At 39.9% G+C, this 20015-nt stretch overlaps 2 protein-coding genes across 7 annotated transcripts in view; one reads left to right on the top strand and one right to left on the bottom strand.

The window, feature by feature from the left end:
* Positions 1 to 18763, top strand: Prmt9 (protein arginine methyltransferase 9). Of its 6 annotated transcripts, none has more exons than XM_048333748.1 (12): positions 1 to 338; positions 2670 to 2818; positions 4034 to 4270; positions 4964 to 5131; positions 7562 to 7664; positions 8507 to 8619; positions 11576 to 11768; positions 13000 to 13183; positions 14221 to 14947; positions 16980 to 17133; positions 18148 to 18270; positions 18535 to 18763. In XM_048333748.1, exons 1-12 carry the CDS (start codon positions 147 to 149, stop codon positions 18748 to 18750), a joined length of 2559 nt encoding a protein of 852 aa, XP_048189705.1. In that variant the 5' UTR covers positions 1 to 146; the 3' UTR covers positions 18751 to 18763. The 6 variants fall into 6 exon arrangements, with proteins under 6 accessions (XP_048189705.1, XP_048189706.1, XP_048189707.1 ...); XM_048333749.1 differs by having other exon boundaries at positions 8513 to 8619; XM_048333750.1 differs by lacking the exon at positions 2670 to 2818 and having other exon boundaries at positions 226 to 338.
* The window catches only part of Tmem184c (transmembrane protein 184C), a 24322-nt gene continuing 16903 nt past the window's right edge, over positions 12597 to 20015 (bottom strand). The window contains exons 12-13 of the transcript XR_007209040.1: positions 15975 to 15978; positions 12597 to 12609 (exon numbers count right to left, since the gene is read on the bottom strand). The gene's annotated coding sequence lies outside the window, so the exon portion shown is untranslated. The remainder of the gene's footprint in view (positions 12610 to 15974; positions 15979 to 20015) is intronic.

Genomic DNA, 20015 nt, shown 5'->3' on the forward strand with positions numbered 1-20015 from the left:
GGAGCCTGTGGTCGGACGGCCGGCGGGCGCGCGCACCTGTCGCCCAGCCGGAACTTAATGAGTCTGGGTTGCCCGGGAATGTAACGTCGAGACGGTTTGTTTGTTTTCCGTTTCCCTCTGAGCTTCCCGCCAGCCGTGACTTGGCCATGCCGCACTCGAGGTCCAGGCCCCGGCCCCGGCCCCGCCGGGGCGCTGCCATGGCTGCGGGCCGGGACGAGCTGGTGTCGCGGTCCCTGCAGAGCGCCGAGCACTGCCTCGCAGCCCGGGACTTCGGCACGGCCTACGCGCATTACCTCCTCGTGCTCAGCCTGGCCCCGGAGCTGAAAGACGGCGTGAAGGTGAGGAGAGGCCCCCGCCCCGGCGGGCCTGCGGGCGCGACGGGAGGGGCGGCTGCTCTTCACATTTCCTCCCTCTCTACCACAGGTTTTTTGTTGTTGTTGTTTTGTTTTTATTTGGGAACAATTAAATGTCACGCCTCCGTTGCAAAACCGTCTTTCTTAAAATCCCAAAGATGCACGAATTGCAAAACGAGGCGGGTCCCCGTGGCCCTTTTCTCACCGGGTAATCTAGTAATCTAAGTGCCCTTGCCTTGGGAGACTTCTGCATCTGTATTTGCTTGTATGTGGAAGGAATGATTGTGTGGGTCACTGTCGTAGAATACAGTGCCTTGAACCTAAAGTAATCTTTGGCTTCAGTTATTGACGATTTTAAGTTATTCTTGGAACACCATTCCTCCCCCCCCCCCACTCCAGTCTTCTCCAAGCAGTTTTAGAATTTAAAATATCAAAAATGGCTTCAACTTCCTGTTCCGTTTTAGCCTCTTCATTTTGTGCAGGGTTTCTCATCCCCAATACTATTGACATTTTAGGTAGAATAATTCCTTTCAGTGGGGAAGGAGGGCTGTCCTGTCTCGTGTAGAATGAGAGCAAGTGGTCTATCTCAGTCCCACCCGCTAGATGTCAGTAGCATCTCGTCTTTTGTTGTTCACTTAAATTTCAGGAGGGGACGTTGTGTGGAGATCCTTTTTCTTCTCTACGTAGACAGCAGTAGAGTAATGAATGGGTCAATCTAAGTGTTCTTTTCAAAGTTGTTTGCTCCTTAGTTTCCTTTATTGTAAATAGGGACACTATCTCTCTTAAAGATATTTAGTGTTTTTAAAATGGCCTGGAGTGTTGTGGCACTTGCAAAATGTGTGAGGTGAGGCACTGGGATCTATTCCTTAGCAGTGGACAAAAACACATATGCAAAAATTGGATGGTATTCAATAGGGTTCTATCTCTGCAAAAGTGTCATTTCTTTTTTTTTTGGCCAGTCCTGGGCCTTGGACTCAGGGCCTGAGCACTGTCCCTGGCTTCTTTTTGCTCAAGGCTAGCACTCTGCCACTTGAGCCACAGCGCCACTTCTGGCCATTTTCTGTATATGTGGTGCTGGGGAATGGAACCGGGGGCTTCATGTATGGGAGGCAAGCTCTCTTACCACTAGGCCATATCCCCAGCCCCAAAAGTGTCATTTCTTGTTCCTTCCTCTCCACTCACTTCCAGCTAATTTACCTGTCACCCCCCTGGTCCATTCAGTAGAATCTCTTATTTTTCTCCCTACACTCTAGAATCCCCTTCCTTATCCTTGCCTGTCCAGCCAACTCCATCAAGATTCAGTTTCAGTGTATGCTCCTTTATGTAAACTATGTGAAGGTATTAATATTTTCTTTTTTTCAAATTTTTATTATCAAACTGATGTAAAGAGAGGTTACAGTTTCATACATTAGGCATTGGATACATTACTTGTACTGTTTGTTACCTCCTCCCTCATACCCCCCACCCCCTTTCCCTTAATGTTTTCTTAACAAAGCTGGACTGTCCAAGTCTGCCTTCTTTCTGCAGTTGTTGAAATATGGAAAATGGCTGTGAGGAGAGGAGACCTGAGCTAAGCTGACAGTGAGAAAGCTATTGCTGTACTACATACAGCAAGTAGTTACAGGGCCAGGCTAAGTCGCAACACTTAGGGTGGGGAGGGGAGGCAGTTCCAGACATTAAGATATTGGAAGAGCATTGGCTCATGTGAGACATTGCATATGGAGTTAAGGTAGCATTAAAAAGTCACTTTGTGGAGTGAGGTTGAGAGATACCTTAACTTTACGTCCTGTGAGAGAAATATGATGGATCCATCATCTTTATCTCTGTGAAAAAAGGAACAAAATTTGTCTTGTTCATCATTTTGATTTAGCTCAGTCTAGCCCATTGAATGCTGGGAAAATATTAGAAAAGAGCCACATTTGAGGAGATGGGGGCCCTGATGCCTCTCTGGTTGATGAACATCTGAAATGTGGATATATCATCATTAGCAAATAGGGGATAAGGTTAATGCATTGGAAATGAATAAGAAAAGAGAAGAGGGTCAAGGACAAACTGCAGAAACACAGGTCCAGAAAAAAGAAATAGGAGAACATCAAGAGATTTTGTGGTATGGCAGCTAAGCATGGAAAGAGAGTGATCAGCTTAATTCTGGAAATTATTGAGATATAGGTGATAAAATTCATTTTTTCAGCAAACAGTGCCGATTAAAGTTCATTGAAATTTAAAGTGATCCTTCACTTTATATCCTCTTGAGTCTTCAGTTTCACTTGTGTTTTCTTTGTCCTTATTAACTAACTTTTTTTCTTGTTTGTAAAGGAAACCTTTCAGTATACGTTGTTCAAATGGGCGGAAGAACTTGATGCACTCAGTCGAATCCAAGACTTACTCAGTTGTTATGAGCAGGCCTTAGAACTATTTCCTGATGATGAAGTGATTTGTAATAGTATGGGGGAACATCTTTTCAGGTTTGTACTAATATCTTCATTACTTGCTGAGTATTATTCTGTATCAGTTGGAATAAGGGATAAATTATCCAGTAATTTGCTTTGTTTGAGATGGGGCCTCACTGGTCTTCTTGGTTGCAGTCTGGTCTAGAACTCATGGACTCAAACCAACTGCCTGCATCGTACCACCATGCCTGGAGATTTAAGTACTTTGATAAGGGAAACTTTAATGTGAGGAATTAATAGGTAGTTGTTGTAATGAAGTATAGCTAGTAACAAATAAGGAGAAATAAAAAATAGGAATAGCATATATAATCTGTAATATCATAAAATTTGTATTATATCATTTACTATATAGAAATCATTTATCCCTATATTATCTGTGCTAGTGGTGTTTTTTGTCCCCCCCCCCCCATGCATTTTCTAATTAAAAACTGTCTGCTAAAAGAATCCCTGTTGTAGGAGAGAAAGTATAGCTTTCTCTCTGGAAGTATATGGAATGTTTTAACCTTATAACCTTTTGTTAGTCCAATAGCATCAAATTTAAACAAAATAAATGGCTAGGTGAAGTTTTTTTAACTCACTAATATTACTGACATACCTGTTGAGTCTTGCAATATAACCAAGTGCTTAGAAATTTGTGTAGCAACTTGACATTGTGAATACACACGTGGGCAGAGAGCTTTCATGTGCAAACACTTTGTATGCTGAAATCTAATGTTATATGAGCTGTCTGCTATCACGTACTGTATAACCATATTGGCCAGCAAACAATTACCTATTTCAAGAAAGGACAAATTTGGAAAACACCATTCCAGGCGGCATGATAATTTGCTCCTCTCTGTCTGTCTCTCTGTCTCTGTCTCTGTCTCTCTCTCTCTCTGTCTCTCTCCCCCCCCCCCCCCCCCCAGGGTCTAAAGTTCAGTGCCTGAGTTCTATCCCTGAGCTTCTTTGGCTCAAGGCTAGTTGCCACTTCCAGCTTTTTCTGAGTACTTCATTGGAGATAAGAGTTTCATGGACTTTCCTGCCTGGGCTTGCTTCGAGTCGCAATCCTCATATCTTAGCCTCCTGTGTAGTTAGGATTACAAGCATGAGCCACACAGAAAGCTTTCCAAAGGACATATGCTGCTACATTCTTTTGGTTTTGAGTGCTTAGTAAGGGATTCTCAGACTAGATGTGAGTAATCACATATAGTTGAATGTGTTTTGTCTATAACTTTTTGTTTTTGGTTCTAGAATGGGCTTTAGAGATGAAGCAGCTGGATATTTTCATAAAGCGGTAAAGTTAAACCCTGACTTCAATGATGCAAAGGAGAATTTTTATCGTGTTGCGAATTGGTTGGTCGAGCGCTGGCACTTTATTATGCTGAATGACACCAGAAGGAACCTTGCCTACAATGCAGCAATCCAAAAGGCCGTCCTTTTGGGGTCAAAAAGTGTTCTGGACATTGGAGCAGGAACTGGAATACTGAGGTTTGTTGTAATTGCTTTCTGGTTGTATTTTCATCCATATTAATGTAAATTGGTACTTATTCCAGATACCAAAAATTTAGCATTGGGGGGCTGGGGATATAGCCTAGTGGCAAGAGTGCCTGCCTCGGATACACGAGGCCCTAGGTTCGATTCCCTAGCACCACATATACAGAAAACGGCCAGAAGCGGCGCTGTGGCTCAAGTGGCGGAGTGCTAGCCTTGAGCGGGAAGAAGCCAGGGACAGTGCTCAGGCCCTGAGTCCAAGGCCCAGGACTGGCCAAAAAAAAAAAAAAAAAATTTAGCATTGGAATTTTAAAGTAGCACTTGTTTCTTATAATTTGAAGGTTGCTCATACAATGATTATCATTCTGTTTTTCACTACAGTTTTGTTAAGAGTTGTGGAAGACTGCTAAGAAAAATTTGGGATTGAAATTTTGAGTAATTAGCTAAGAGAATTTCTTTGTATTAACATTGTGCTGGTGGATGTTAGAAAGCCTCCTGGCAGTTTTCTCATTTGTCTTATTAAGAAGTGTGCTTCGTGCATATTGAGTGATTTTTTTTTTCTAGGCAAGAAAATTATTTTTTTCTTCAGTGCTGAGGCCGCAGAATGAGTAATGATTAAAGAATAAAAGCTCCATTTTCTAGCTTTATAATTCTGTTAACATCTTGACAGAGTCCTTTTCTCCTTCCTAGTATGTTCGCTAAAAATGCTGGGGCACAGTCAGTATATGCATGTGAGTTATCCAAGACCATGTTTGAACTTGCCCGTGACGTCGTGGCCGCAAACAAGATGGACAGAGGAATAAAACTCTTACACATGAAGTCACTTGACATAGAAATTCCAAAACATATTCCTGAAAGGTATTACAAGTTTTTTTGTTTATAACTCACTATTTTATTTGGTTAGAAATAAGATACATTTCCAGTGTCTAGTCCTAACAAAAAAAATGGCTAACACTCTTTAGTTTGTAAAGATAGTTTAATGAAAGATAGATTTGCCTAATAGCGTTGTAAGAGTGATCACAGAAAAAAAAAATTAAGATCTTTGGAAAAATCTTTGGCAAAGGATTTAATAAACTTTAGATTCCAGTGTTCTAATTTGTGATCAGTAACTTTAAAAATAAGTTCAGTGTGGTGATGCATATCTATAATTCTAGTCACTTGAGAGGTAGAAGAGAATTACAGTTCAAAGCTGATCCCAGGACAGAAGTTATCAAGAAGTTACCATCTTAAAAAAAAGCCTTGTATGGTGGTTCACATTTGTGATCCCATCTATATCGAAGGCATAAGTAGAAGGATTGAACTCTGATGCTAGCTAGCCCCAGGACAAAAAAGACCCTAGCCAATAAATAGAACAAAAAAGGACTAGGAATGTTACTCAAGTGGTAGAGTGTCTGCCTCACAAGAAACAAGGCCTTGAGTTCACAACCCCCAAACAAAAACCCAGTAATCCATCCCCCCATGATCAGAGCTGAAATAATGGACTCTTGTGTTAATGCCTATGTTTAAAATGAAAGTTTTGAAAGTGTCACTTGCCAATGATTTTTGGCCTCTGCCCATTAAATGCTTTGTACTTCTTGGCTTTTTGCTCTACTTCTTGGCTTTTTGGTATGTTGTCTCACTGTGATATATATCACAAAAGTGTCGGAATTTTAGAACTAGAAGGGATTTCAAGATCATCTGGTCTGACACCATCATTTTAGGAACTTCTTTTTTAAATACAGCACTTGTTTTTATGACATCTTTTGGGTTATTTCCCTATAATACTTAAATTCAGTTGATATTGAAAGAAGTTATTTTGGACTTTATTCTCATAATGCTGCATATACTTACACTTTTCAATAGTCTCTGCATTTGTTCCCATTAGAGAACTAAAATTAGATTGTTAAGGCAGGTACATCTCACTTTTATGGGAAAACAACAACAAAAATATTTTTAAGAAACACTGTCCTGAATTGTGTTATTATGCTAATTCTATTGTGTTCAGTTTGGCTTAATGAAATACTACAGACTATATAGCTTAAACAAGAGATGTGGATATTCGCAAGTGAAGGCTCTTTTCTTACCTTGAAGATTATCACCTTCAATCTGTGTCTTTACATGGCTTTTCTCCTGTGTGTGAATGGTCTGGGAATTGTCTCCTTTTATAAAGACACTAATACTATTACATTAGGGTTCCATCCTGGAGCCTTCGTTTAACGTTTGTGACCTCTTAAGCTCCTTTTCTAAATACTGTCATATTGGAGGTTAGAGTTTAACCCAAGAGTTGAGGAGTGGATGCACACTGGTCAGCCCATGGTTACTTTAATTCAGTAGTGTGGTTTTTTTTGTATTTTTCTCACACAGTTGTTGAAAGATCTATTATATTTTAATCAGTGTATATGAATTTTAGTTCAGCCTGTTTATTCATTTTGACCTTAAATCTCTAGATTTTCAGATGTTAGTCTAGATAATCTGGGACACCATCCATATTTGAAATGTGTGCAATTATGAATATTAATTATTCTGTTAATAGGCATAATATTTGGTTTAGGCACTCAGGAAAATTCTTTCTTGCACTCAGGACACTTATGACGTAGATAGGAAGATGAGGAATACTCATGAAACTTGTCTTTGTCTTCAAAGTACAAATGAATGAGACTGGCAGTAAAGCCAAAGGAGTTTAGAAGAGAAATATTATTTTGGAATATCTTTAAGTAGAATTTTCTAGAAAGAATGGATACATGAACCGACTCAGGATAGGCTTTGTGGAAACTCAAGAAGTGACAAAAGAGACACAATGGACATGTAAGAGGCAAACTTGGGCAATACAGTATCATAGATGATAAAGATTGGAGTTTTTGAACAGTAGGGCTCTCAGGGACATTCTTCTTCTTATTGTAGATCAAGAAAAGTTACAGCTGAAAAAGACAGCTTATTCCGACAAGCAAGGAGTTGTTGGTGCAACAGTATATTTTATGGAGTGTTAACATTAGCACTAAGTGTCACTAAGGAAGGGGCCTGGGAAAGGTAATGGGAATGAGCTCCTCTTGAGGACTTCAGGTACTGGAAGAAGAGTGGTATGTTATTCTCCTCACTCCAAGGAGAGGAAGGAGTCAGTGGATAGTGGAGAACAAGAACCAGAGGAACCTTAGAGTCCAGTTCCTCATGACTTGGGACTACTGAACTGAAATGTGTGAAAAAGTTGCCGTGTGGACTGTTTCTATAATAAACACTATTGTCAGCTTTGACATCTTTATATAACTAGCATGTCATTTTACTTACATATATCTTTAAAACATCATTCTATAGAGTGTCCCTAGTTGTAACAGAAACTGTCGATGCAGGTTTATTTGGAGAAGGAATTGTGGAGAGTTTAATTCATGCATGGGAGCATTTACTTTTGCCACCAAAGGTAAGCAGCATAAAACCACTTACATTTGATAAATAACTCATTATTTTCAGGTTCATTAGCGAGTTATGAGGCCCCTAAAGTATTTAGAAATGATATGGAATGTAATTCCCACTGTCGGGTACATACTGTGTAGTTGAAAGGAGAGCCATGAGGGAGCATGTATATCTGCGTGTTCAGATGAGGAATTGAGGTGGCTTTGTGGAGGGACTGACCGTGGAGTTTTTCAGTATGGTTGTTGAGGGAGGTGCTTTCAATCTCACACTCCTCACTGCTTGGAATTTTGGAAAATCATCAAAAGGAAGTAAAGTAACCTTGTTAGGCTTGGTATAGTTACAAGGTGCTTGTTGGACCTAAGTTACTGATTAAACAGCACTATTATATTTTACATTGAATTTTTTAGCATGTAATAAAAAATTCATTATAAAAATGAAGTGAACTTAAAATAAGTAGTTAAAAGTGGAAAGAATAGCAATTTCTTTTTTTTTTGCTGGTCCTGGTTTTTGAACTCAGGGCCTACACGCTGTTCCTGAGCTTTTGGAGCTTAAGGCCTGTGCTCTACCACTTGAGCCACAGCATCACTTTCAGCTATTTCTTTCTCAAGAAAGTAATGATATTTTGGATTTTCAAAGTCATATTCTAAATTCATTGCCTATGCAAACTTCTGTCTCTCAGTCTGTCCCTCCTTCCTTTGTAATTATGTTATAAATAAGCTAATATATATACTTTTAGGGAGAAAATACCTTTAACCGACTTGTCTTTACTTTCTAATTTTTTTTCTCATGAATTTGTGTAGCTTATCATTTGCATATTTTTGTTTATGTAATAGACTTTTATTGCTATGTTTTCAGACCAAAGGTGAAAATGGTAATTGTGAAAAGTATGGGAAAGTTATACCAGCAAGTGCTATTATATATGGGATAGCAGTAGAATGTGCAGAGATAAGAAGACACCACAGGTAAGTGACTGAATAGTAAATGTTTAAAAATAATAATTTTAGTAGTACTGTATTTCCATTGGTGTGGTATGGTAATAGTACTTCTATAATCCCAGTGTTCAGGGAGAGGAAGCTCTTTGTTAGAGGGCAAACTGGGCTACATAGTGAATTTGAGGCTAGCCTGGCATACCTAACAAGAGAAAATAATAGCAAACTTTAAAGTATACTTGAATACTATACTTCAAAGAATTTTTGCTACACACAATGTATTCAGAGGCCTTAAACTTGTGATCTTCCTGTTTGATCCTCTGAGTGCTGAAACTATATGAATATGCCACTATGCTTGGCTCTCATGTGGCATGCCTCCACTAGCCAAATACAGGACAATTTAAGAACTGAAGACACACAACTGAAGACATTACTTAAGGATTAAATCCTCAAATAAGAATCTGTGTTCTAGCCAAGTAGCTGGGTGCCAGTGGCTCATGCCTGTAATCCTAGCCACTTAGGAGGCTGAGATTTGAGGATCATAGTTCAAGCTATTCTAGGCAGGAAAGATCCTGAGACTTTTATCTCCAACAAATATAGAATAATATAGAGAAATGGTGCAGAATGACTGTTTGCAACTGTCATATAAAGATGCAGACAAGAATCATGAATGGATACTAAAAGTCATAGGGCAAATTTGGTGAGGATCAGGTATTTATGTACTTGTACAGAAAAGTACACAAAGTACTTATTACAGAAGGAAAATTGTAAGTGTGCAAGAAGAAACCATATATCATCTTTACCAAGTGATTGAAGTTAACATCACCATTAAGATTCCTAAGTAACAACTCATCATTCAGATGGTATTGCATACAGAATGTAAAAGCAGTATCTAGTTGTGTGGAAAGCACATGTAAACTCAAATTGGACCGTTCTTTGTGATAACTGGCCTACTTTCAAAAATTTCAGTGTTGGGAGAGCAAAGGAAACATGAGGAATTGTTCCAGACTAAAGGAGGTTAAAAAGACAGTTGACATGGGGCTGGGGATATAGCCTAGTGGCAAGAGTGCCTGCCTCGGATACACGAGGCCCTAGGTTCGATTCCCCAGCACCACATATACAGAAAACGGCCAGAAGCGGCGCTGTGGCTCAAGTGGCAGAGTGATAGCCTTGAGCAGGAAGAAGCCAGGGACAGTGCTCAGGCCCTGAGTCTAAGGCCCAGGACTGGCCAAAAAAAAAAAAAAAAGACAGTTGACAAAAACATAGAATACAGGATTGGGAATATGGCCTAGTGGCAAGAGTGCTCGCCTCATATACATGAAGCCCTGGGTTCGATTCCCCAGCACCACATATGTAGAAAATGGCCAGAAGTGGTGCTGTGGCTCAAGTGGCAGAGTGCTAGCCTTGAGCAAAAAAAAAAAAAAAAGAAGCCAGGGACAGTGCTCAGGCCCTGAGTCCAAGGCCCAGAACTGGCAAAAAAACAAAACATAGAATACAAGTTGTTGGTTGGAAAATACTTAAACAGATAGCAGTACTAGGATTAAGAAATTTTTATTATTTGTAATAAATAACACTGAAGTGTCTATTGAAAGTATAGATGGGCTCAGCCTATTGTCAAATGGTGCAGGAAAAATCATGTATAGAGAACATGAATGTAGCAAAACACTTTAAAGCTTGTGGGAGTTTTCTATATTGTTCTGGAAACTTCTATAAGCTAGGATGATTTTCAAAATTAGATAAGAGCAGAGGAAAATAGGTATATTTTTGTCAATAATATTCATATTAAATACAAATTTTTAAAAATGATTGCAAGATATATGTCGAGTGTTTAATAATGAAGAAATGAGTACGGTGAAGATGTTCACTTTTGTATTTCTATATTTTTTAATAAACTAAAAGTAACTTGCCACATATTTTGTTTCAAAACTATGTATATGTATATATGTGTGTATTTGTGTGTATATGTGTGTCTGTGTTGGTCCTGGGGCTTGAACTTGGGGCCTGGGTGCTGTCCCTAAGCTTTTTTGCTCAGGGCTAGCACTCTGCCAATTGAGCCACAGCCCCACTTTGGCTTTTGGGGGTTAATTGGAGTTAAGAGTCTCATGGACTGCCCTGGCTGGCTTCAAACCACAGTCCTCAGATCCCAGCCTCTGGAGTAGCTAGGATTACAGGCATGAGCCATCAGTGGCCAGCTGATTACTCTTTTTATTTTTAATTTTTTTTCTTTATTGTCAAAGTGAAGTACACGGGGGTTACAGTTTCAGATGTAAGGCAAGTACATTTCTTACTCAACTTGTTACCGCCTCCCTCATTTTCCCCCGCCTCCCCTTTCCCCATGTCACTCTTTTTTTCTTTTTTAATAAAGTAAAGTAATTTCTAAAAGGCCGTTTGCATTTCAAAACCCTGAAAATATATGCTTTTGAGTTGAGATGAGATTAGAAATATTTCTTTTTATATAAGAATGTAGCTAAAGTGGTCATGAAGTATTTTTCAGTGCAAATTTTATGAGTAAAACAGTTTTACCGCAAATGCATATGTCAGAAATTTATGTTCTGATTAATTTTCATTAAGTTGACTCACTTGGGGAACCTCTACTCTTGATTGAGGATCAATGCACTACCATACTAGAAAGTATCCAGGAAGAAACCCTTTTGGATTACCAGGGCCCTTACCCCTTCAGAAGTAGCTACTCTCTTGATGTCAGAGACCATCTATCAATGTGATCTCATTTGAATTTGTGCAAATAATTCATATTATGAGATGTGTGTGTGTGCACATGCACGCCTGCATACACACATGCCGGGTTTCTGTTTTGTTCAACATATACACATACTTGTACATATATATGTGTGTGTTATTTAAGAAGCCTTTATGCATAAGGTCCTACCTAATTTTTGTATATTTCTTTTTCCAGACTCAATATTAGGTGATATTTCCTGATTCATCTCCCTCTTCTTTTTTTTTTTTCATAAACTGCATCTCTCACCAGAGTGGTTGTTAAGGATGTTGCTGGTATCCATTTGCCACCAAATGTGAAATTTCAGAGTCCAGCTTATTCTCCTCTTGATACTGAAGAAACAGTTGAGCCTTATACAACTGAGAAGATGAGTCGAATATCTGGAGGGTATTTGGCTTTGACAGAGTACTTTGAAATTATGAAAGTTGATTTTAATAATCTTCAGGTAAAAACAAAAATTGGATTATTCAAGCACTCAACTTTATGCATTGTTTAAAATGATATATAGAACATGAGCCGGGCACTGGTGGCTCACAGCTGTAATCCTAGCTTCTCGGGACGCTGAGATCTGAGGTTTCAAACAGCTGGGGGTAAGAAAGTTTATGAGACTTTTAACCTCTAATTAACAACCAGAAAACTGGAAGTGGTGCTGTGGCTCGAAGTGGTAGAGCATAAAGCCCAGGGACAGTGTCCAGGCCCTAAGTTCAAGTTCTCATGACCACCCCCCCCCCATATATATGTATATATATAAATGACAGACTTACTAGTTTTGTATGCATGTAGCTAGGATGATGTGCATCAGCATGCTCAGCTTTTTTATTGGTTGAGATAAACTTTTTGCCTAAACTAACCACAACCTTCCCAATCTCTCTCTCTCTCTCTCTGTCCCTCTCTCTGTCTCTCCTCTCTCTCTGTCTCTCTCACTCACACACACGTAATCCATATTGATTTACTACTATCTTTTGTCTTGTTTTGTTTTTTTTTTTTTTTTTTGGCCAGTCCTGGGCCTTGGACTCAGGGCTTGAGCACTGTCCCTGGCTTCCTTTTGCTCAAGGCTAACACTCTGCCACTTGAGCCACAGCGCCACTTCTGGCTGTTTTCTGTATATGTGGTTCTGGGGAATCGAACCCAGGGCCTCATGTATACGAGGCAAGCTCTCTTGCCACTAGGCCATATCCCCAGCCCTTTTTTTTTTTTTTTTAAATGAATATTTTATTTTTTTATTTTTTTATTTTTTTGGCCAGTCCTGGGCCTTGGACTCAGGGCCTGAGCCCTGTCCCTGGCTTCTTCCCGCTCAAGGCTAGCACTCTGCCACTTGAGCCACAGCGCCGCTTCTGGCCGTTTTCTGTATATGTGGTGCTGGGGAATCGAACCTAGGGACTCGTGTATCCGAGGCAGGCACTCTTGCCACTAGGCTATATCCCCAGCCCCTGTCTTTTGTCATCTAGCAGTATATTAGGGTCTTTTTGCTACATCAGTAGCATGCATTCTTTTTAGCAACTGGGTAGTACTCCAGTGTAATAGGCCACAACTTCTCAAGCATTGTGCTGTAGATAGTTCTAAGCACCGAAGCGCTCATTTCCCGAGGGCAGGCCTGAGAAGCCAAGGGATTGAACAGTGTGATACTGAGACAGTGCACATTCCAGTGTACCAAATCCTCCCATTGCTTTTTCCAGGAATTGAAAAGCCTTGCAACTAAAACACCTGGCCAGATCAGTGTCCCTGTTACTAAGGAAGGCACACTGGATGCCCTTGTGGTGTGGTTTGTGCTCCAGCTCGACGAGGAGCACAGTCTGTCCACCAGTCCTAGCGAGGAGACCTGCTGGGAGCAGGCTGTGTGCCCTGTGCAGGACCTGGCAGGTAGGCTTCTCTCGTTTCAATTTTTTTTTTAATTGTTGGTTTCATGCACTAAAATGGGGAGAAGGAACGACTTTGGATATGAAGTTTTCCATCAGGAGAGACGTTATTTTTCTTTTTCAAAAGTAAATTTAAGTATCTAATACATATAATTGAGAAGAGATTGAGACAGAACTCTGCTGTATATCCTCAGAAATACTTACCATTCAGTGGGTTTTCTAGTTACAAATAGGAGAAAGAAATGCTGATCTAGTTTTGACGGAAAATGTTGGCAAAGTCTTGTTTTAATTACAGGTGTTCTGATCCATTAGAGAAGCTGATAGATGGCATTTGGGGAGCACTAGGTGATAAGAGTGCAAAACCTGCAGCACAGAATTTTGCAGTTTTAGAGTTTGGGGATCCATGAACTTCCCTAGGGAAGATCTGTATTATAGGTATTTTCTGCCTAGAACAATTACTGTTATTACTTTTTTAGGTTGGTGGTGGGGCTTGAACTCATTGCCTAGGTGCTGTCCCTGAGTGATTTTGCTCAGGGCTAGAGCTCTAGCACTTGAGCCAGAGCTCCACTTCTGGCTTTTTTTGGTAGTTAATCGAAGGTAAGAGTCTCAATGGACTTTCCTGCCCAGGTTGGCTTCAAGCCACAATCCTCAGATTGCAGACTCCTGAGTAGCTAGCAAAAAACTCAGGGATACCAGGTCCTGACTTTAAGGCCCAGGAAAGGCACACATTCACAGGTGCAGGTGATTGTAACAGAGGCCTTCGGGCTCTTAAATTTCTCCAAATCATAGAATCTTCAAAGTTTAGGTTTTCCCTAAATGGGAAAACATTAAATGGTTAGATGTAAGTCCTTCCTTACGTGTTTTAAAGAATGGGGGGGGGGATAGTTGAGGATAGGGGGATAGATGGGAGATACGTTTTGTGTGTGTGTGTGTGTGTGTGTGTGTGTGTGTGTGTGTGTGTGTGTGTGTGTGATACTCTGACTTAAAGCACTCCACATTAATCAATTGCTTTAAAAATTTTTTTCTATCTTGCTAATGAAGACTACTGGGTAAAGCCTGGCGACCACATCACAATGGAAGCATCTTGTCAGGATTGTTACTTGAGAATCCAGAGTATCAATGTCTTGGATTTGGACCATGAAATGGAAGTTGTGAAAAGTTTTACCAGGAATAAAGACCATAAAGACCTGCTATCTTTAGGAAATGAGGCTGAACTCTGTAGTGCCTTGGCTAACCTTCAGACCAGTAAACCAGACTCTGTAGAGCACATGTGTATATTGGAATCTACCGAAATTGCTTTGCTCAACAACACTTCATATCATGAAGGCTTTAAGATGGCAATGAAGAGAGTGTTGTCGTCATTGGCCCCGGAGAAGCTGTGTCAGGCTATGGATACTCAGTGTCAGGATAATGAGGCGTGCTGTGGAACCGGACAGAGTTACACTGCGCAGAACATCCCCGAACCTTTCTACGTGTTAGATGTGTCTGAAGGCTTCTCTGTCCTGCCTATCATTGCTGGCACTCTTGGGCAGGTTAAGCCTTACAGTTCTGTGGAAAAAGACCAGCATCGTATTGCTCTGGACCTCATATCTGAAGCCAATCACTTTCCTAAGGAAACACTGGAGTTTTGGCTGAGACATGTAGAGGATGAGTCTGCTGTGTTGCAGCGGCCAGAATCAGACAAGTTGTGGAGCATAATCATACTGGATGTCATTGAGCCATCTGGGCTTATTCAACAGGAAATAATGGAAAAAGCTGCAATATCCAGGTAGAACAAAAAAAAATCAATATAAATTTCACGGTTTTTCTCAGCTCATTTTTTAGGTCAGTTCTTTTCTTGAATGGCACGATTGGAACAATGAGTCAGGATCCTTGTTCCTCGGGTACTGCTTTTTGGGACTTGTGACTTCATGCCTTTCTCACTGTGTACTTGTTATTAGTGCATTCTCTTCTATAGGAATCTTTCCACTGTGGGTGTGAAGGAAAGGACCTATTTTGGGTTTAGGCAGCCTATGTTTTCCTAGAAGGAGTTTAATGAGATCATGAAAATAGTAAGACATTCAGGGTAAATACAGAGAAATCACATTTATTTGTAATGTTAGAAACACAGCACTCACTTGATGCCATTTTGGTCATAAGTCCCAGTCCTCTTGGATCTTAAATTATTTTATAACACATTTTGTAGTATAGCTTGTATTATTTCTTTCCCTAAAGGCATTTTTCCTTCAGTTTATATTGTTTATAATAATTCTGAGGGAAAATTTAGCTAAGATTCAAAGTTCTTTAGGTGTACTGCTCAGATCTGCAAAAAAGACAGTAAACATGTACAGTCGGAGATTTAGGAAAAATAGGTACATATTTTCAGTTTTGAACAATAGGAACAGGTTGTTTTCTGAAGAGAAGTGGTGCTGTGAATTAAAGATTGTAATACAGCTGGGCACCAGTGGCTCACACCTGTAATCCTGGCTACTCAGGAGGCTGAGATCTGAGGATCATGGCTCAAAGTCAGCCCGGGAAGGAAAGTCTGTGAGACTCTTATCTTCAGTTAACCACCAGAAAACCAAAGTGGCACTGTGGCTCAAGTGGTAGAGCACTAGCCTTGAGCTAGCTAAAGAGTTCAAGGACAGCACCCAGGCCCAGAGTTCAAGCTCTAACACCAACAAAGACAAAAAAGATTGTAATAGCATAAAGAAAATGAGTCTCTAAGATATTTGACAGAACCTACTAAAAACAGTATTTTGCTTACTTACTGTGTAAAAACTAAAGTTCGTAAGACTTTTATCTCAAACTCTCACTCACCTCTCCCCCAGCTTCATGGTTGGTATACTGCTTCTACTTCTAGTGTTTTGCTGGGTAATTGGAGATAGTCTCATGGATCTGTCTACATTGACTTCAAACCTGGATTCCAGCCTTCTGAGTAGCTAAGGTTATAGGTATGAGCTACTAGCAACTGGCTTGTGAGCTCTTTGCCCAGGCTATCCTCAGACTGTTACCCCTTTATTTCCACCTCTCAAGTAGCTGGGATTACAAGATTTAGCCACCTTTTCACATTTGTGAGCCTCTTTCAACAATGAAAATGTGTTTCCCATTATTATCCATACACTGACTTGCTAATGGCTAGAATGCACGTATAATCAGAATCACTAATTTGTATTGTTGTGGAAAGCAAAGCTCATTAGAATTCAATATCAGTTTATAGTTTGTATATATATAAATTTTGATACTGTTAAATGATGAAATAACATTAAGATGCGTTTTGATAAGTGACTTTTTTAGAAAAGTATTTTTTATTATTTGCCAGTATGAACAGGTTGATAAGAACAAACAGTATGAGAAAGTGGTTTGAGGTTTGTGAACAGCCAAAAGTTTGGTGGAGGCCTTTTAATGTCCTCCCTCAAATTCCCAGGCCTTGTGTTGTAGTAATGGTTTCAGGTTTCTGGATAAGGATTGTTAATCTGTAGTTCTCACATCATTGATGACTTTCCCTGCCAATTAGGGCTTAGACCTCCAGCAGATTTCTCCTCTCTCTCTCTCTCTTTTATTGTAAAGGATGAATGAGGGCGGGTGTGTGTGTTTCAGTTACATAATTATTTTTGTCTTTAGGTCAATTTTCACTTCAAGTTTGACTTACTCGGGAAGTAATTTGAAGTAGTTTATGACTCTGAACTTGTAGCCAATGAATAACACAAAGTCCATTCGATTGTATATAAACTGTAGCTCCGTAATTCATGGCTCTTAGCTATTGTGATCTACAAAATATAGCGGATCAAAAAACATTTAAACATATTTACCCTTCTTAGGTGCTTGCTGCAATCTGGAGGCAAAATCTTTCCTCAGTACGTGCTGATGTTTGGGATGCTTGTGGAGTCGCAAACCCTGCTAGAAGAGAGTGCTGTTCAGGGAACGGATCGCACACTGGGGTTCAATATAGCTCCTTTTATCAACCAGTTCCAGGTGAGCGTCTAGGAATGGTGTAGGATTGCTGTGAGTGATAGAAAGGAAATTTGGTGCTGTGAATGTCTAAGAGGAAGTTGATATTATATATATGGCTTGTATCACCTTGAAGGTTTTATGGAAATGAAAACAGCTTTTGTTGTTTTTGTCGTTTGATGCCAATACTGGGGCTTAAATTCAGGGCATGGGTGTTGTCCCTGAGCTTTTTCTTCTCAAGGTTAGTAGTACTCTACCACTTGAGCCACAGCCCTACTTTGGGCTTTTCTGGTGGTTAGAGATATGAGTCTCATGGACTTTCCTGCTTATGCTGCCTTTGAAGCATGATCTTCAGATCTCAACCTCCTGAGTAGGATTACAGGTGTATCACCAGTGCCCAGCAGAAAGCAGCTTCAAGCAACATTTTCCTTTGCATTTTAAAGGAAGAAAGTGGAAAGTATTAATAGCAGGAGTCCTTTAAAACTAAGATCTCTAGGACATGAAACGGAGTGGGGTTTCCATTTTTATTGTGGAGACATCTGAGGTCTTTGAGAACTACAGATACCTAGAGCCAGACTCCAGATTGATATAGATGATATGTCCAAAGAGAATAGGCCTTTTAGAAGCTCCTGAATTATTTTAATTTGCAACCAAGATTGAGAACTACTGCCTTCTAGAAATAAACTTTTCCAAATTAAAATCCATTTGGTTGAATTTTATTTTTTGTCAAGAAACTTAACACTTAATCCTGTACTAGTTATTAACTCATAAATCCTAAGCTTTTAGAGCTGTTTGGTTAAGCAGAAATTTAATTTACTTTCAGAGAAGTGAAACCAAGCAAATTATTTAACCTGACTAAACTTTGGATTATTTCTCTTGTAAAATGGGAAATGGAAGTCTTTATGCCTTAAGCTGATGTGATAATATAAATGAGGTAGTACTTATAAAAAGCATTTGGTCATAGAACCAGGTACAAATCAAACACTTAACATTAACCACAAAAAGGATGAATAAAAATGAAAAATACCCTTTCTGTAGGTGCCTATACGTGTGTTTTTAGACCTATCGTCATTGCCCTGTGTACCTTTAAGCAAGCCAGTGGAACTCTTAAGACTAGACTTGATGACTCCATATTTGAACACCTCCAGCAGAGAAGTGAAGGTAAGATCTGCACGAATAGTTATTCTCAGATTCAGGATGATGCCTAAATTTGGTAATAGTTATATGTTCTACTTGCTGCATTTTTGGAGATCCAAGTCTTCTGAACAATATTCAGAAATTAACTTTAGCAGATATTGAATAAGATAGGCTAATATTTTAATTGGGTGATTCACTGTGTTATTAAATTTCAGTATTTAAAGTTAACTAAAAAGAAGACAATCAGTTTTCACTGGTGAGATTTTTATCATTTCTTACTTTCTGTAGGTACACATCTGTAGATCAGGACAAGTGACTGCTATTCCATTTTGGTTTCATATGTACCTTGATGAAGAGGTTAAATTGGACACTTCAAGTGAAGCCTCACACTGGAAACAAGCTGCAGTTGTTCTAGATAATCCCATCCAGGTGGAGATGGGAGAGGAACTCCTTCTCAGCGTTCAGCACCACAAAAGCAATGTCAGCATCACAGTAAAGAAATGAAAGCAGCTTTTAATGAAAACTGTTTAGAGCATCTAGTACAAAATTCTTATCTGAATTAATGGGATTATAATCATAAAATGGGTGCTGGTGGCTCACGCCTTAATTCTAGCCACTCAAGAAGCTGAGATCTAAGGATCAAGGTTTGAAGCCAGCTTCAGCAGGAAAAGTCCATGAGATTCTTATCTCTAATTAAGCACCAAAACAGCAAACACCAAAACAGCTAGAAGTGGAGCTATGGCTCAAGTGGTAGAGTATTAGCCCTGAGCAACTGAGGGACATTGTCCAGGCCGAGTTCAAGTCCCAGGACCAGCAAGCATGAGCGTGCACGCACACACACACACACACGTCAGAGCCTTACTGTAATGTATTAGTAAGATTTGAAATGTCTGTGCATCTTGACATTATAGAGAACCATCCTCCATTGAAGACGCAAGGTGAAGGTTTTAAATCCCAAGCTTATTTCTTCTACTCACGGTATAAAAGACTAAAGGAGTGAGGGAAGTCAGCTTTTAGGAAGCATTATTTATTTTCTGACTGACTTAGGAAAAGAACAATTTAAAAGCTGATACAAATAAAATGGGTTAATGCTAAGTCAGTTCTTCTCAAAGTTTTGAGTCCACAGTAAGAAATAATCGTCTATTTCACAGACTTGTGGAATACAGAGATTAATCGCAAGGTTACGATGATACCCTGTATGATTTGCATTGGTACTAGGGCATGACCACTTGTGCCTAGCAACATTTGTGTTCTTTTTTTTTTTTTTTTTTTGGCCAGTCCTAGGGCTTGAACTCAAGGCTTGGGCACTGTTCCTGAGCTTGTTTTGCTCAAGGCTAGCACTCTACCACTTGAGCCTCAGCACCACCTGCGGCTTTTTCTGTTTATGTGGTGGTACTGGGGAATGGAACCCAGGGCTTCATGCATGCTAGGCAAGTGCTCTACCACTAAGCCACCTTCCCAGCCCCCCTTGTGTTTTAAAGTATTCCAAGAAAAAAAGCTGTTTCTTTGCTCTGAATTGCCTAGTTTCATTACTTGTTACTACACAAACGCGCCTTAAAAAATTGTGTACAATATGTGTTATGGTGTAGTGAAGGGGTTGTTACACTGAAGTAAGGATAACATTTTGTGGCAAGAGCAGCTTCACTGCCACATGAAATTTTCTTATTGTCCTCATACTGAATGTTGGGGGTCTCTGTCCCTCGTGTTGGCTTTCCATCTTCTGATCTACAGCTTGCCGTTCCCTCCCCGTCACTGTCCTCTTTCAGCTG

Source organism: Perognathus longimembris, chromosome 24, assembly GCF_023159225.1.
Source record: "Perognathus longimembris pacificus isolate PPM17 chromosome 24, ASM2315922v1, whole genome shotgun sequence".
NCBI lineage: Eukaryota > Metazoa > Chordata > Mammalia > Rodentia > Heteromyidae > Perognathus > Perognathus longimembris.